Consider the following 18,085-nt stretch of genomic DNA (forward strand, 5'->3'; position numbering starts at 1 on the left):
CCCCCTTTACTTTTTCTTGCTCACTATCTTGTTCTTCCTTGAGAAACTCAAAGCAGCTTTAGTGTAAACAGTGATATGAACAGTAAATGCCACATGTATGACTTCTGAAGTTCAATATCGCTCTCTTTCTGTTCTCTGTCACTGCTATAGATCAGAAAGGTGGTTACCAGCAGAAACAGAACTACCAGCGAGGAGGATACAGGAACCAGAACCAGAGCTCATACTGATCCCAGTGCAACCTGTTCAAACACGGCTTCATTCCAGAACCAGACTGCGTGTTCCTCTGCTTTGCTCTTCATCCACCAACTCCAGATCTGTTGCATTACATCAGCCTTACCCTCTGTTTTGCTGTGCTTTAGTTGCAGATAAGACCAAAACATATAAGCCCGCATTTATCGTTAACGCATAAAGTGGCACCACAATTAGCATGTTTTTCTTATTTGAGTACTTGAGTTTACAGTTTCGAGGGTTCTGGAGTAGCAGTTATGGAGATAATATAGTGGGCTGGGAAGAAATATCAAGTTTTTTGTGTTACAACCTGGTGAATTAATAAACATTATTCAGTCAAAATGAAGTAGAGTTTCTGTCAGTCATTTGTTGAAGTTTCAATCTCATGCACTGGTTTATCGCAACAATATTTTCTTTCGTTCTTCAGTATATTGAAAATTTCTGTGAAATGTTGCATGCATAAAAGGTCCCTGAAGCGCAGCTCACAAAGAATTCACTTTCAAGCCAAGCAGTTTAATGTTGGTCAATGCGGCTATTCCTGTTGAAATGGCTTGATTTTGCATGCAAATATTCACAGAACATAAGCATATTTCAAGCATCTTGTGTACCGTTTCAGATGAAAATGATCTGCAAACCTGTTTAACAACGTTCATTTCCAATAAATGCTTTGATAAAGCAAACATGAAGTAATGGAAGAAACTACTCTACCATTGCTTGAAAAGTCACCTGTCCGTCTATGGAAGCCCATTTCTGCCACAAGAAAAAAAACATGCTTTTGTAAATTGTAATCGACATACAAAGTCATATGAGATGAAGTCAAAACGATGACCTAAGTCGAAATTGACATACTTTGTCATTGTGACATTAAAAAGTCAAATTGACAAAATTGCAATGTAATAATTTCGAATTAGGCTTACACACTGCAAGTAACGTGAATACAACTGAATAAAATGAATAGCAATTATTTGCATGACAATCATCAGCACAAAACTCATGATCGTGGCAAGCCTAGTGGGAAATCTGTTTTCTGAAAGCAGGTGTTTGAATGCAAACAAACTTTATCGCCAAGTTCTTGGCCTATATGAACATACTAAATGTTAAGCCATCTGATAAACCATTTTAAGCCAGTAGCCTAAAGAAGACCGTAATCACAGTGACCACTAAACAAAATATTACTAATGGAACACATGTAAGGTTCACTACACCGAAGAGAAAGTCTGTAAAACAATACTTGTAAAACAATACTTGGGCTACAGACAATGGTTCCAACTTTTTACAGAAAACTTGACTAAAGGCGTATTAATATATTGCCGGTAAAACAAAGAGAGGACTGATGTTAAAGTCACATTGCATTTAAGAAATCTGCAGCTGTTTTCTGAATGTTTTAATTTAGGTTGAAGGGTGTTTGGAGTTATTTTTTGGCTCTTGTACCGCAGTAGGCCTATCAACTGTTCAGGACAAAGTCTAGCACAGTCTTTTCAGATCCAAGGTCTGTCTGACATCTGCTCGGTTCCCTTGCTTCTCATTTCTGCGGCATTTTTTGGCATCTCTCTTTTTTTTATGTATCATAATTATGCAGTTGTTAATTCAATCAGTTGTAGCATCAGTGCGTTTTCAAAATATTAGTTAACTATAAGCTACTGTGACTTCAAAGTGGTTATTAACCAGTAACTATATTTGTGTGGTTCCAAATCCAGTGTATCAAATTTGATTTAAAACTTCTTAAACTTTCAAACATTTTAAAAGTAACTATTGATTTTGTCATATTTCACAAAGTTAGTGCACACAATGTCCTAGAATTGCACGACAATATAGAATGTCTTTATAAAATTGTGTTTGTCGTGCATACGCGAAAATTAGTTTTTACGTGCATATGATACGCATGGGTAAGTTTAGTAGTAGTGTGTGGGCTATTTATTACACGTTTGGGTAGGATTAGTGTTGTGGCGTGCGTGTGTACACGCAATAAAGTGCGTATCATATGCAGGTAAAAACTAATTTTCGTGTATAAATTGTACGATAAACACAATGTGTGCTTTAGAGATGCATTTTCGTGAGATCAGGCCCGTCAGTAATGTCCCAAAGTTCAAACGGCACATCAGTCATTAACCAACATGCCTAAAACAAACCTCCCCTCTCTCTGCTCCATTCATTTGCTCAAATCCTATCTGTTTATTTGCACTGGAAAATTGCACTGAACTTGCATATGGTAGTCTTGGCGTCCATAATAACAGGTGAGAGAAGTCATTTTGGTAATTTCCTGACAATTACAGCCTTTTCACCCCACTTCTGTGATAGTAGGCTACCATTTTTCCAGAGTTGGGCACTAAAGGGAAATTTTTCTGTTTCTTTCCCAAGCTTACAGGTGTCACTGATGTTCGGTCTGTCTGTGGAAACCAAATGGTATTGGTCTGTAGGTAGAAGTGGTTGCATACAACGCATATGAACTGAATGAGCATTGAAATTGCACAATATTAAAGGATTTCTGAAAGAACAGCTGCAATGTGCCTCTTCTGCAACTCTTAAGATTAGATTTGAGCAGGGATCAATAGTTTACCACTTTAAGTTTAATTTAAAAAAAAAACTCTCTTAGTATCTTTAACAGTTGTCAGAGCAGTGGAGATGTGTTCTCTTCTTCGGTCTCCAGTGTTAAGTCGTTTCATATCTGTGCGGTTTAAGAGTGTGGCTGCCCCGCAGTCCCTGACGGCAAAACAGGATCCAGACCTCTGTAACGCCTCATCACCTGGCTTTCTGACCTTTGAGGATCCTCAAGCATTCAAGGTGAAGAGTTTCTGGGAGCTGATCCGAGCCCTCGGAGTCTTCCGGCTTTGCTCGTTCCCTGTGCTGGTTAACAACTGTGGGAAGGTGAGGACATCAGCAACATCTAGATCCTTGTGTTAACCACTAATGAAACAAACTTACTGAATCAATGTGCACCTATGGAGTCAACACTCTGAATTACTAATACAATTTATTTGTACAGCACATTTCACAATACATATATAGTTTCTAAGTAGCTTCACAGAATGATTGCCAAAGTAATGAACATATGGCAATAATGTGCAGCTGGTACTCAACCAGAATGCATTTTATGCTATCACAGGTACCAGATAATAAGATAATACAAGTTATGTGGTTAGTAAACATCATGTATATTAAGCAGACCTATAATGAACAATGTTAGGCAATGATTGCAAACTTGTGATTGTGAACATAACATTAAAAGGAAGATATTTGACCGTTTTGTATGTTGATCTAAAAAGCTGGACTCATCAAAAGTCTTTACGATAGTTGGTGCAATCTTACTTTGGGATGCCACCGCATTTTAGGCAAAAGATTATCATTTTGTAATTTGATAATTTCATCATGTTTATAGTACAAGTTTTATGAGAAGCATTATGTGAATGCTTGGCTAAAGAGTTGTCTTTAGTCTGGGTTAATATAGAGTGTGTCTGAGCCCCAAACATTGATTTAAGTGGTTAGAATATCATAACTTGTAATTGATGTTTAAAATTTTACTTATGGTCATGTAGTCCTGGAGAGGACGGTCCACGGACATCATCTACTTATGGTAATATTTGGTACATTTGGTACATATGGTACATACACCGTAAAATCCAAAAGTTGTTCTAACTAACATTTTTTTTGTTAACTTTACTTTGTCTTAACTTAATTGTAAAAATATTTAGTAATTTGTACTATTCACATCCTATTTCTTGTTTACTCAGAAAACCCAAGTTACGATTAATTGATTGGAGAGCCATTTTGTCAAGCAAAAAAAAAAAAAGTCTGCCAATTCTTGATAGACTTTTCCCTCATTTCTTCCACTTCTGCAGTTATCTTTCTCTAGCTGCATTCACTCATCTCTCAAAGCCATCTTGATTGTTGAATTGTCAGTACACCTGAAAATATGACAGAACATCACATAAGTTGACTTCATAAATTGATGTTGATTTTCTTAAAATGTTTTTGTTTGAACTCACCATTTTGGTAATAAGGTTCCCTTTGGTTGGGCACTTTGAACTTCATTTATATAAGTGTAATTATTTTTCTATTGATGCAGTAATGCAACAAGAAATAACACTTATTTGGTAATCATCATTCCCTAGGTTATTTATAATGTTGAATAATGATCTTTTAAAATGTTATTGCTAACACTTAAGTCGTAAAGACCTTGTGAAACTTTTAATTGAGTTTATATAATGTCTCTATATTTGGACAATATTGACCATGCTTGAGTCACACATACTGTACACTTCTACATTCAGCATGCAAAACAACAATGGTCAAGAGTAAATCTAAAGTAAATGATCAAGTACTCTCTACAGTTCTTTTTTAGTTACTATGAATCATGTGTAAGTGAACTATACTAACTAAGCATATTCCTATTTCATGTTTTTCTTAAGGCAATAATTTTCTCGTTATCTCTTGTCTAACAAAGCTAATGACCTTTACGAGGACGGTTTTGGGTACGCGAGGTTTCTCCATGGTCGTACGCCCATTTGTGTACGCTCAGTTTGTTGCCGGGGAAACAGAAGGTGAGATCGCAGACTCCATGCAAAAGATGAGCTCGCTGGGGCTCCACCCCATGTTAGCCGTCCCCATCGAAGAGGACCTAGGGGAGAGCACTGGGTAAGACATTCAGATTTTGCCATAAAAATAGAACCTCACTTTAATAAATCAGACAGCATTGAGTGGATCAAGTTTATTGTTGCCTCTATGAGGGCATATTTTTGTAAACAGAAAACATAGATCATCGTTTAATGTTTATAAAAAATAAACTTCCACCTTGGATTTTTTGCACAAATTAATTTGTTCACTCGGCTTTACACATATGCTAAGTATTTGTGTAAAAAGCGAAGCATACATGGGTCTTTACTGAACTCAGAAGATGAGCTGCACCACATGGCCCAGTGAGCCCAGATATGCAGCTGCACCATGAGACCCACTAAGCCCAGAGGCTGAGCTGCATCACGGGACCCAGTGAGCCTGCACTTGGAGCTCCACATTATACATTTCTCAGGCTTTTTTTGCCCTATTGTACCAATAACTTTTTAGGTGAATTTGCAGTGATGCAATATAGTTTGCAATTTAGTGGTGGGATTGTAAAACATTTCATTCTCAGTAAGTACTGACTTTGAATTTGATCTTGATCATGGCACACATTATATCTACAGGGAACAGCGATATGAAGACAACCTGGCAGCCATGCTGGATTGTGTGTTGATGTCTCACGTTAATGGCTGGAGTAGGAATCCCATGATGCAGCTGAAGATCACAGCACTAGTCAGCCCTGAGCTGTGTGTGGGTGTTTCCTCTCATCCCAATATAAAGATTGATTCTTATCAGTTGAGATTAACTAAGATTAAGGTTCTTTGTCTGATACACTACCAATCAAACGTTTGGAATAATGAAGTTTTCTTTATTTTTTATGTTTTTGAAAGAAGTAGGTTGCATAGAACCAAGTGGAACCAAGGCTGCATTTATTTAATCAAAAATACAGTAACAACAGTAGTAATTTGAAATATTATAACATTTGAAAATAACTATTTTCTATTTGAATGTATTTTTAAATGTATTTTTGTCCAAACATTACTCCAGTCTTCAGTGTCACATGATCCTTCAGAAATCATTCTAATACGCTGATTTGATGCTCAAATAACATTTCTTCTTATTAGCAGTATTAGTAACTATATTAAACCCTGTTCAGGTTAAGCTGACTTCTCTGCTGAAGACAGAACAGTATGATCTGAACTTGCTTGTGAGAGCCATGGATGGAGAGGTACAGTATCACCACAAGCTTACTATAATCTGCTATTTATTTCAATCTTATTGCTTCATTTTTTTTTTCACCGATAGGAAGTCGTGTTTCCTGGTCTGTCTGAGAGTGAAAACACACATTTACTACTCAGCCTTCAGAGACTCAACAAAATAGGAGAGGTACCATAATTTAAACGCCCAAGTTAACAAAATGTTAAAGCTAAAAGAAAGATAATGCTGAGAATGACTGAACATACTATACACACTGTGTTTAGGCAAGTGTTAATAAGGTCCGTGTCCTGGTGGATGCTGAGTACACTTACATGAATCCTGCCCTGTCACTCATCACCATGGCTATGATGAAGAAATTCAATCAACAGAGCGCCTGGATCTGGAACACATATCAGTGCTACCTTAAGGTTGCCACGAACCTTCATTATTTAGTGGTCATTAAAAAAAATAAAAATAAAACCTTTTCTGTATAAAAAGCAGTCTATCTCTATTGACTATACAGATATACTTGTTTCTTCACATACAGGAATCAAAGAATCTATTACTTGATGCCATTCAGACATCCATTGATCAGAGTTTCTGTATTGGGGTTAAACTCGTCAGAGGTGCTTACATGGACAAAGAGAGAAAACTAGCCCAAAAAGAAGGACGGACAAATCCAATTCATGAATCATGGGAGAATACTAATAATAGGTGATTCTTTGACTCCAAATTACATTAAAAATGAAAAAAAAAAAAGTTATCATTTTGGTTTTCCAATGGGTATAAATAACCTGAATATTTAAGACTGATTTACTGGTGTGAAACACTCATGAATTTTTTTTTATTACAGTGATTTTTTGGATCCATATTACTCTTTTTGATTGCACTGTATACGATTCATAAATAAAAATAATTGCCACATTTTTTTATTTTATTTTAAAATCTAATAGGCTAAAATTACTTTTTCCCCTTGCAATTTGCGTTTTGCAAGTGCAGTAAGTCCTTTTAGGGCAAGTTTTTTTAATTGTCTTAATTTATTTGCAGTTATAATGAATGTCTGGAGATCATGCTGAACCTCATTTCAGAGAAACCTGAACGCTATATGATTATTGTGGCCACTCACAATGAAGAATCAGTCAGACGGGCAGTGACACGGTACACCTTCATAAATCGGTCATTCCACTGACAAGTCATTATCAGCATTGTACAGAAGATCAGTGTTTATTTATATGTTGTTTCAGGATGGAAGAGTTGGGGCTTCACAGTGATGGAAACTCTGTCTGTTTTGGTCAGCTGCTGGGCATGTGTGACCATGTTTCTCTTACTCTCGGTGAGTCTCATTTTATTCAGTAGCACTGAATGAATTCATTTCCTTGCCTCTCTGCAACACCCATCAACCCTCACATTCATCTTCTCTTCTCAGCCCAGCATGGTTTCTCAGTGTACAAGTCAGTGCCGTACGGCTCAGTGGACGACACACTGCCATATCTGGTGCGAAGGGCTCAGGAGAACCGCACTGTGCTCCAGGGAATCCGTAAGGAAAGAGATCTACTCAGACAGGAGCTCTGCCGCAGGCTCAAAGAAAAGATCACAGGGGCCAGATAGAAAAACTTCAAAAATCAGGGTAAAGAGCAAGTGGCAAAAGACTTATAAAATACATCTTAACTCGATTGATTATCATGCATTTGACACATTAGCCTTTGAAAGCCCTTCTAGGATATAAAATAGTGCCTTCTAGTGGACATTTATGATGATTTAGAATTGAAGTGAGCATGAAATCAAAATTGTCCCTTTCTTAATGCATGTTTCTGTTCTTAATATATATAATTGCATTAGAATCAAAATGCACAATTTATCATTCCAAAATATTCCAAAGAAAAAAGTTTGCCTTTGTAACATATATTGCATTAACATCCACATCAGATGCACATTATTCATCACTGTGGACATTCAGTGGTATTAGTTGTCAGTTCAATAACAACAATGTGAGACTCAAATATATTAAAATATATCAAACCACTTTACTAATATGTACTCATTTGAAGTGTCTCTCTCAGCACCATGTGCTTGAGTGAAGTGCTGTTTACCTAACCTTATTTTAAACCCTCTCTTTGTCTATTGCCAAATGGAAAAGGAGGAAAGAGAAATCAATGGAGGTGGGAAAATGAGGGAGGGGGTTGAAGTAATTATCACCTGGACCTTAATGACTGTTCCTGAGTTTCTAACGCACACCCACTCTCAACACCTGACCATGAGCAAATGTTGTGCAGAACTGGAATCAACCCTGAAGGCCAACTGACACTCAGAGCTGATGGTTAAAATTCTGTGTGAGAGAGATGGATTGTTTTCACAGATATGCAGTTTGATTTGTTTTTATTTTTAAATGATATTCTCACTGATATTCTCACTATTCTCACAATTTGAATGTGTAATACTTTTATACTTTCTTTCTAAACTATCTGCGCCCAATTGCATGTAAGTAACTTATCAGTTTTGGTTGGCTGGCAAAATGCAGCAGCCTTATCTAAATTTTTTGTCAACAGTTTCAGTAGGTTTCTTTATCTTACAATTTGTAGAGAATAGAGCATCTGCAAAAGCAAACTAACCTGTTAAAGGTTTGCCTCATTCAAGTATTGGTCAATGAATTTAGATTTACTAATATATTTTATTTCATGACAGGAATAAGGAGCACACTGTTATGATGTAATGTATGTTAATTAATGTTAATTAATGTGCAATGACTTTTAAACTGTATACAGTGTAAGGTATATGAACACTTTCTGGTAAATGAAATATTAGTGCGATATGCCTATAGTTAATGTGATGAAACACATCTATGGTTACTTTGCTAGGACATTCAGAGTACAGGAAAGGTCTTGCAGCATTCATTTGCAGATGCGAACTGATTTCACATTTAAGGTATGTAATTTTAATGCAATGACATTCAAACATTTAAGTGTTTAAAACTTAAAACTGGCCACCATTGAATATAGATTTGATGTATACACACAATTTAAAAACAAATAATAAAAAAATGCAGTTAAAGTCATTCAAACTTTATTTTGTAATTTAAGAATACAAATAGAAATAAGAACTAGACATATACTGCTTTATTGAACTTCATCAAGCATTGGTTCGGATAAAATGTACTAAAAACCTTCTAACAATCCCATGAGCAGCATAGTTAGGATTTTCTTTTTCAATCATAAACACCAATAAGTTTTACATTTTAAACTACTTCAATGTTTGGGATTGTCTCTTTTTGTCTCAAATAGCCTGCAATGCAGTTATATAATGTGCAGTGCTTCCATCATCTTCAGAGCAAAGTCATTGGTGCAGTATCCTTCCAAACTTTGCCTTACATGTTATTTTTCTGTTTATCTTCAGAAAACTGCTCTTCCACCAATGTCAAAGTAGGACCCCTGACCATGAGCATGAGAATGCTGTGGCTGTCTATAAATATGCCTGAGGGGTAAATGCAGGGAGGATCGAGGATCCTGGCAAAGACGGAGTGAGTAGGAAGGAAAAGGGTTATAAAGGGATGGGGGACCAGGGGAGGAGAGTGAGGGATCAAAAGGAGGGAGCAAGGAAGGGTGCAGTACCATATCTGGCAAGTAGGGGGCAGCAGAATTGAGCTGTGAGAAAGATCCAATCTCAGTAGGAGCTACAGAAGGGTATGCGTTTGATGAGGTAGGACATTGTGGATGGTTCAAGATTGGAGGAAGTGTGGGATTTAATTGAGAGGTACTTGAGGTTTGGATTGGGTGAAAGGACTGGGAGGTGATTTGAGTGGGGTTTCCAACTTGGGGTTGAATATGAGGGAAGGAGGGATTAGGGTATGACTGGGTAAAGGTAGATTGAATTTGAGTTGGGTTTGGGATCGCAGGGACACTATAGATCGAGTTAGATGAGGGCAGATTCAGACTCTGAAGAGGATGTTGAGCAGATTGGATAGTAGTTGGGAAGGGGTAAGAAGTATGAGATGATGTTGGTGCAGGATTTTGGAGAGGGCCAGGAGTAGTGTGTTTCGGCAGAGATGCAGGGAATGAGGGGACCGGGTATGCTGTGGTATGGTGCAGTGTGTTAGAAACCGACTGCATAGGGCCTTGATGGATAACATTGGTGGAAGGAAAGGAGAAGGATCCAGTTGAATAAATTGGGTTTGGAATTGCTGAAATAGTGCACAGACCTGAGGATTGGGAAACTGGAAAAGAACAAGTTGTTGGAGTTTGAGCAGATCCAGGGGTATTCAAATTGAGGTTAGGGATCTGTTGAAAATGGGGAAATGGGAAGACTGATTGGTTTGTCATAGAGTTAGGGGCGGACTGTGCTGCTGGAGGGAAGGGGAATGCAGTTGGCGTCATATTTGAGTCAGAAGGGGTGGAAATTTGATTAGGGTTGCATTGCGACACCGGTTGGAAGGGTAGGGCAGATTGGGTGAGACTTTGACATTGAGGGGATGTTGGATCTGGTTCGTTTGAGGACTGCACTGGAGGGAAGGGAAAGGCTGTTTGGGTTGGGTTTTGAATAGCAGGAGTTGTTTCATTGGATGAGCTCAATCCACCGTCACCCACCTGATTTTGCCCAGGGTCAATAGTTAACCCAGAACTTTGACAAGAAGAGGGGGGGATAGATTGGAAAGGTGGATTTGTAGGTGTATGGGGACTTAGGTTGTCTTGGGATTGGTCTGTTGGAAGAATAGAGTGGTAGGATGATGAGGAGAGAAGGTGTGGAGAGGTGGAGTGAGAGATGGGAGGGTACGAAGAGCCTGGGGGAGAGGTTGTAGAGGAGGGCATAGTCGTAGAGGAATTTAGACCAGGATAGTCTGATGAAGCTATAGAGGAATATGTGGACATAGAGGCTGGCGATGAAATTGTGGAGGCCTGTTGGAGGTCAAGGACAGAGTTCTGTGTAGAAGAGACCATGGAATAGATGGAAGGTGACTGATGCAAAGGCACTGATGCATGTGATGAGGATCTGAGATGAGCAGTTGGGAAAGTTGATGTGTATTCAGGAAGGTCCATCATTTGACCAGACCTGTAACAAAAAGTAGACTATCTTTAACCCTGCTCAAAAACATTGAAAAAGTGTTTGATAGACATAAGCATATAGACTAACCCATCCATCAGTGTGTTGTTCACATTACTTTCAGGGGTTGTCTGTGGATGACTTTCCATTGAAGAGGGGATCTCAGAGTTCAAGAATGATTGTCCTAGGACAAGTGGTTGGTCAGAGACTGTCTGGTCTGGGAGGGATGGTACTTCTGTGTGAAAACCTGAGTCTGTGATTGGGAGGGAAGAGTTTATAATGGAGAGGGCGGAGCTTGGGAGTTCCACTGATTGTGGGAGGAGCTCAGTGGAATCACATGGGTCACATGACTCTGAAAGAGGGAAGCAGGAAAGCAATATTTGAGAAACCAAGTACTTTTTTTTAATAAAGTATTTTTTTGTGAAGAGAACAGAATAAATCTCATAAAACTGAAATATTTTTAATGTTACAGTTGTGTCTTGGTTTTGAAAGATTATAGATTCTGAAGTAAATAAAAATACATTATTATCCTCACCAATATCCAAAGATTCCTCTTGATTGCATGTAATTTTCCTCTTCAGCCTTGCATCTCTTTGTCTGAGGAAAACAACAGAAAAATATTCCGCTCTCAGTCCAGATGTCTTAAGAAGTTTTTGTGTTTAAATAAGAAATTATGTGTACTATTAGTGAATTATTATTTGATATTGGTGTATAATTGGTGTTTAACTTACTTCTTGCTGTTCATGCCATTCTCTCTAAAGCCTTTCGCAAAAGGATTTGATTTTATTTTCAGTTCAGTGATCTAGGAGAAAATAAGAAAAAACTTTTTTTTTCAAAAAAACAGTCTGGAATTATTTGTTTATTAAATATAGATATGTGGCTTTTTCATTGTGTTAAAATGATTTGATATTAATCTGAGAAATGTATTTTTTGCCTTCACCTTGTTGTTCTGGTATGCTGTGACCGTAATAAACTGTGTTTCTGGGAAGGTGAAAGAGTGCTGAGCTCTTCCCCACATCAGCACATCACGGGCCTCGATCACATGCACTCGTGGCTGGTATCGATGTAGGGAATGGAGAATGATCTGTAGGATAAAGAGTGTGGGAAATCACTGTTACAGTTGTGGTATTGAGGTTCTAAGGAATTATGTTTTACATAAAGTCACGATGCCCGAAACAAAACTTAAATAGCACTTTATAATTAGTTTTATTACTATGTCATGAACAAACTTTTAAAGTGCTTAACATTTCAAATGTTAATTATACAGTGGCTCAATAAGAATTTGGCCACTAAAGTCACACAATATCAAACCACCAAATGGCATTTTATTAAAATGATCAAATAGATAAGCAGTTCAAAAATGAATATAGAAACAGAAAACTCAGCGGTTGCCAAACGTTAGTGGCACATTAAGTTTAAAAACATTAGTGACTGTCACTCAGAGAAGGGAAGTTAGATTTGAGAAAAGTCTTGCATCATTTGTTTCCTCTCACAAACCTGGTGTGATATCTATGTTTAATATCGTATTATCCATGTAATGAAATTCATTCAAGTGTACAAATATTTTTTGGAGCCAGTGTATATTATAGAAAGTGTCAAAAGTATTGTAACAGTATTCTGTTTCATTTTAACTATACATTACTCTGCTGACATATTACACAGTTAAAAAGTTAATTTTACCAAAATTTAAAATAGTAGTATTATAGAATTGGTAACTTTATAGGGAATTTTAAAACGGATATTGAAAGATGCCTTTTTACTCACATATCCTTGTGCGTCCAGAGTGTTATTGGTGAGTTTGGCCCGGTGGAAGGATATGCTTCGATTCTGCCAGTGTTCTCCAGTTGCAGGAGAGTCTGGGTGGATGAAGACGCGGTCTGGCAGCCGAGCCTCTGCGCCGCCAACAACCTGCCAGCTGTTGTCTTGGAAACGATAGCGAGAGGAATCAACAGGTACAATGTCTAAAAGAAGAATGTAACGCAGAGTTGGGTTCAGCCCTGACAGCTTAATTCGTAGCTGTGGAAACATTCTCCTGAGGAACAGAGAAGGATGAGAAAAGTTATGGCATTTTACCAAACTGACCAAATGTGTCGTAGTGTTTGCTGGGGGATATATTTTTTCCATACTCAAAATGTGCTCACCTGCCCTTCTTAGTGACAATCATCTCAGTGCCAACTGTGCTGAACTGCTTCCACAGTGACGCGTTCTCAAGCTCCATTTTGACATTATCCTGAGGAGTCCCAGGAGTCTCTGCAGTGGCAGGAGGAGGTTGCAGCAGTCGAGCGGGAAGCCCACGGGCTGCCATGTCACATGTAGTGGGATACAATGGCACATGTGCTGCGGGTTCACGATCTATAGGAGGATATTCAACTATTAACCCTATTTTCACAGACAGGGTTTAGATTAAGCCAGGATTAGGCCTTAGTTCAATTAGGACATTTATAGCTTTTATAAAAGTGCCTTTAAAAAACATTAATAGTGTGCATCTTGATTTTAAGATATGTCAGTGCAAGTTTCTTTCAGTTAAAGCTCAAACAAACATTTTAGTCTGGGACTAGGCTTAAGCCTTGTCAGTGAAACCGGGGAAAATATTTGAGACTTAAAGTAAACTTAAAGAACTTTAAAAAAAAGAAAGGTTCTTTATTGGCATCTTTGGTTCCATGAATAACCTTTAACATCCATATACCTTTTCTATGTACAAAAGGTTCTTTATATTTCTTAAACTAAGAAAAAAATTATCTTTTAAGAACTGTTTGGTGAACCCAAAACAGTTCTTCTAAGGCATCGCTGTGAAAATCCTTCCAGGATTTGGAAGGATTGTTACTTGAACTAACTCACTTTCTCCCATTAAATCTCTGCAAACACTCAAATACTAATTTAAATGCATGCACATTTCTTTCTTCTATAATTTTTTTTTCCATTGCATTGAAAGATCTGAACTCTCTCTTACCTCTATAATAGCAGTCGCTTAGTCTCTGAGGTCCCAGGGCCAAACTAGGGTACATTTCCACACCCAGCATGTTTCTAGACGTCCTTTTGTCCTTACTTCACTTTTGAGTTTATCAGTATCAAATCAACACCTCGCTCATTGAGCTTTCATAATGGAGATATACTGTTTCAAAGTCTTCTGCTGTCTTCGTTCGAGCCTTCGATGACTTTTCCTTTCTGTATCTTCTCTTCTAATGCCTCTGCGTTTGTCTCCTTGTGTATTATATAGGTGAGCACACCTTCACACATTTACCAAATGGTGGTGAGGTCTTCACACTTCATCCCTCTTCTGTTTCTTCAGAGTCCATCTTTTGGGCCCAGCACTTCTGCTCTTAACACAATGGCTAAATAAACAGTAGCCTGTTTCTCTCACACACACACACACACACACACACACATACACACACACACACACACACACACACACACACACACACACACACACACACACACACACACACACACACACACACACACACACACACACACACATTGCTTAGCACATCAAAACTAAAACATCAATGTAGTATTCCTGCTTCATCTGCTTCATTCAAAGTTAGTAGTTTCCAGACATTGAGTTGAGTCTGAATTGACTGGCATCTGTGATTCTGCATTTTGCTGGCCCACAGCAAAGAAAAGTCATAAATAATATTTCTTTAATATCTTAAATAGTTCTGCTAGACAGTAATAGGATTAAATGTAGACGATCATTGAAGTCTTTCAATACTTAGATGTTGCTCCAGAGAAAAATAAATTGTCCCAATGATATATTCGAACAGCACTTTTTTCCAAACTTGCTTGTAAAAATATGAGCTATAACAGAGATAGTAAAAACGATAGTGAAATACTAGAGATTTTTATTCAGTCATGGTACACTTTACAGTAAATTTGTTTTCAACGAATTCAGAATCAGATTAATTATGCAGTATCTATGCTATGAATGTAATTTTTTTGTTTATAATGTTAATTTATAAAACTTGTTAAAATGTTAAAAATGCAAATGAAGAAATTAACTAACATAAAACCTAATACATTCTGTAAAACTGTTGTTTAATTTTTTTTCATGTTAACTATTACATTCTATACCTGTAAATATACATAATGTATTTGTATAATATACATTTGGAAAAAGTATATTATATTAGTAGGCTATATTATGTTATGTTTTATATTATATTCATTTATTTTGGTTATTGTGAGTGACGTGCTCACAACAGAATTTCGTATTTCTTGAAGAACTACGACCTCATGGATTTCACTGCTGACTGAGCTGATGTCAGATCGATTTCCTCAAACAATGAAAGAGGAAGGTCAAAATGAAAATGAATGCCAAAACTTATATGATGTAATGGCACAACCATATATGGACTGTCTGTACCACTACCGCTATCCATATATGGGTTTAACATTGACCGGGTGAAGAGTACTGGATATATTGTTATGTAATACTAAAAGGATTTGATGTCCAGTTTAACGTTGGCCTTTGACCTCAGCCCAGTGGGTGGTGAGGGCTGGGTTGCAGGTGGAGGCGTACGACACAGTTTGGTCTTACTGCTACAGTTTGGTCTCTAAAGTAAACACATGGGGTCAGACACTGCATCCAAATGTCTTTTAAAAAAGAAACAACTGCTTTGGACGATGCCACTCTTTAAAGAAACCATTTTTACTAAACTGCCTACATTCTTTAAAAAGATATAGTTCTTTACACATAATAATACTTCTATTTAAAACCATTTCATCCTGAAGAAACGTTTTTGTTTCGAGTTTCGAGTTCTTAATTCCCGCCCTTTTGTTTTTAAATCTCTCACAAATCATTTCAATCAACCTTCCTAATATACAGACTGTCAACACACTCTCAACTATATCTTTCTTGAAATGTCTACACATTTTAACTTTCATACTGTTTGGTTTCAAGCTTTCAAATTGTTTTGTATTTTTCAAATTTTAACAGAACATGTGATCAGCTCTGTTAAGTTGTGTATCTCTCCACTAAGCACGTAAATGAGATATTGAATTTATGATCCATATTGCAAGAGTTCACAATTATTGGGTTTATGAATAAACATGCTTTGTCACAAAAACATTAAATCTATTCCATCTTTTTAACATTGTGAAGAGGGCTAACATACACCTAAAAATAAACATTTTTTGTTGGAATATGGTTTGTTTAACATCCATGGAATCTTTTATTTGGACAAAAGGTTCTTTAGATTATTAAAATGTTCTTCACATTTAAAAAAATCTGAAAGATTCTTGGGGAACCCAAAATGGTTCTTCTATTGCATCACTGTGGAAAACCTCATTTAAAACCTTTATTTTTTTAATATATATTACAATTATATTTTATATATATATTACAAGCCGAAGAACCCCAATCTGGTGATGTTTAGGTCCATTTTTGAGAGTGTACCATAAAAATGCATATTCTGAGTCTTAATATCTACACAGCCAGTCCCAAACTCTGACAGATCAGGATCAGACTGCTTCAGCATAACTTTACCTTAACATTGTTGTTGTAGTTGTTGTTTTTGTTGTCCATTCACAGGCACGTGATAAAGCAGGGCTGTGAGAGCGAGGGGAAGTGGAGGTGTGTGTCTCAGAGGGGGGTGGATGTCATTACTGTCCACAGTGTGTGTCCGTTTCAGAGTTTACAGGGACTGAAAGGCCTAATGGCAGCTAATGTGTTTATGAGTGGCAGGTGTGTGTCTTTAAGCAACAGTAGCACTACTCGACTCGCCGTAACGAGGCCGTTTTAGTGTAAGGATAGTGAGTTTATGATGTTTAAATCGGCTAACCATGTTCTTAAAAAGCTGCTGTGCCTGTTCATTCCTAAAATAGATTCCATGGGGTCAATTTGACATAGATATGCAGCTTCACAATTCACAATTTTTGTTAAAAAGTCAGTGTTTATGAAAATATTTGAAATGTTGTGACTGGCCTGTTTCAGATTTTTTTTTTTTTTTTATGCTACAGTAAAAACCTGTTACACAGTCAAAACTGCTTAAGCATAACATGATGTGTCGTTTTACTCTAAAATAATGTAAAAATGTGTGATTTTTTTTGGAAGAAAAACTATGAACTATAATTTACAGTGAAAAACAGTCTCTGCATGACAAATGCTTGTATTTGTCAGTGTTGATTATGGTAAGCATCTTGTTTAACTTATACTGTATGAGAGAGAATGCACTAGGAAATTATTATAAAGTGATTTATGATCAATTACTGGTGGAAATTATGTTGAAAAAATTACACTGTTAAAACGTTTGTAAATTTAAAAAAAATGCTTAAGTTAAAAACTGTTAAATGGTAAACTGTAACCAAGTTAGCATACCATTAGAGTGAAAAACTGTAAATGGTTTAACATCACATTATATGTAATTTTCTTGTTTTTAAAGGGATAGTTGTGTTGTTCCAACTCATGTTGTTCCAACCCCGTAAGACCTTCGTTCATCTTCGGAGCACGAATTAAGATATTTTTGATGAAATCTGAGAGCTGGATCACTCCTCCATACTAGTCCATAGGCTTCTTCAGGGACTGAACTTGCCGGCCTCGAAAAGTTATTAAAGACATTGTTAAAATAGTCCAAGTGACTACAGTGGCTCAATCTTAAGCTTATCAAACGACGAGAATACTTTTTGTGTGCAAAAAAAAAAACTGACTCGAGTCAGTTCACTACTGTAATAGCGTAAGCTTCTGTTGTTGTACGTCACACGCATCACACACATGACCAGCTTCGGCCAATAGTGAGCCTACGTGTGACGTAGCACTACACAATCACACTAAGTTAACTGACTAGAGGCCCACAGAGAAGGAAATGAATAGTTGAAATAAAGTCGTAATTTTTGTTTGTTTTTGCGAACAAAAAGTATTCTCGTCGCTTGATAAACTTAAGATTGAGACACTGTAGTCACTTGGACTATTTTAACGATGTCTTTAATAACTTTTCGGGGCTGGCAAGTTTCAATCCCTTAGAAGCCTATGGAGGAGTGATCCAGCTCTCAGATTTCTTAATTTGTGTTCCGAAGATGAACGAAGGTCTTAGGGGGTTGGAACAACATGAGGATGAGTAAATACTGACAGAATTTT

General features: G+C 37.1%; 3 protein-coding genes across 6 annotated transcripts in view; 2 read left to right on the forward strand and 1 right to left on the reverse strand.

The window, feature by feature from the left end:
- Positions 1-574, forward strand: part of eif3c (eukaryotic translation initiation factor 3, subunit C) — a 35,869-nt gene extending 35,295 nt beyond the window's left edge. For all 4 annotated transcript variants that reach the window (XM_077224653.1, XM_077224654.1, XM_077224655.1 and 1 more), the window contains one exon: positions 151-574. In XM_077224653.1, the coding sequence (XP_077080768.1) occupies positions 151-369 (219 nt within the window). In that variant the 3' untranslated portion in view covers positions 370-574. The remainder of the gene's footprint in view (positions 1-150) is intronic.
- Positions 575-2,718: 2,144 nt separating this feature from the next.
- Positions 2,719-7,723, forward strand: prodh2 (proline dehydrogenase 2). Its single transcript, XM_077224662.1, has 10 exons — positions 2,719-3,093; positions 4,670-4,860; positions 5,406-5,532; positions 5,939-6,010; positions 6,088-6,168; positions 6,264-6,407; positions 6,527-6,693; positions 7,027-7,137; positions 7,224-7,312; positions 7,406-7,723. Exons 1-10 carry the CDS (start codon positions 2,851-2,853, stop codon positions 7,585-7,587), a joined length of 1,407 nt encoding a protein of 468 aa, XP_077080777.1. The 5' UTR covers positions 2,719-2,850; the 3' UTR covers positions 7,588-7,723.
- A 1,530-nt stretch (positions 7,724-9,253) lies between these two features.
- On the reverse strand, positions 9,254-14,030 carry tbx6 (T-box transcription factor 6). Its single transcript, XM_077224681.1, has 8 exons — positions 13,961-14,030; positions 13,152-13,389; positions 12,775-13,042; positions 11,951-12,094; positions 11,742-11,812; positions 11,546-11,607; positions 11,101-11,362; positions 9,254-11,019 (listed from the first exon to the last, which is right to left on the reverse strand). The coding sequence occupies exons 1-8, from the start codon at positions 14,028-14,030 to the stop codon at positions 9,366-9,368; spliced, it is 2,769 nt and encodes a 922-aa protein (XP_077080796.1). The 3' UTR covers positions 9,254-9,365.
- Positions 14,031-18,085: the final 4,055 nt, after the last annotated feature.

The sequence above is a fragment of the Siphateles boraxobius genome, unplaced genomic scaffold (genome assembly GCF_051911475.1).
Source record: "Siphateles boraxobius isolate OS27281-9 unplaced genomic scaffold, OSU_SipBor_1 90, whole genome shotgun sequence".
Classification (NCBI taxonomy): Eukaryota; Metazoa; Chordata; class Actinopteri; order Cypriniformes; family Leuciscidae; genus Siphateles; species Siphateles boraxobius.

What these genes read in the sequence shown, in the direction of transcription:
- prodh2 (XM_077224662.1), top strand. Translation starts at nt 2,851, where the DNA reads ATGTGTTCTCTTCTTCGGTCTCCAGTGTTAAGTCGTTTCATATCTGTG. An exon ending in CATATCAGTGCTACCTTAAG is followed by an intron (nt 6,408 to 6,526) that starts GTTGCCACGAAC and finishes CTTCACATACAG; the next exon opens with GAATCAAAGAATCTATTACT. An exon ending in CCATGTTTCTCTTACTCTCG is followed by an intron (nt 7,313 to 7,405) that starts GTGAGTCTCATT and finishes TTCTCTTCTCAG; the next exon opens with CCCAGCATGGTTTCTCAGTG.
- tbx6 (XM_077224681.1), bottom strand. Translation starts at nt 14,030, where the DNA reads ATGCTGGGTGTGGAAATGTACCCTAGTTTGGCCCTGGGACCTCAGAGA. An exon ending in AATGGCATGAACAGCAAGAA is followed by an intron (nt 11,608 to 11,741) that starts GTAAGTTAAACA and finishes TGTTTTCCTCAG; the next exon opens with ACAAAGAGATGCAAGGCTGA. An exon ending in AACAACACACTGATGGATGG is followed by an intron (nt 11,020 to 11,100) that starts GTTAGTCTATAT and finishes TTTTTGTTACAG; the next exon opens with GTCTGGTCAAATGATGGACC.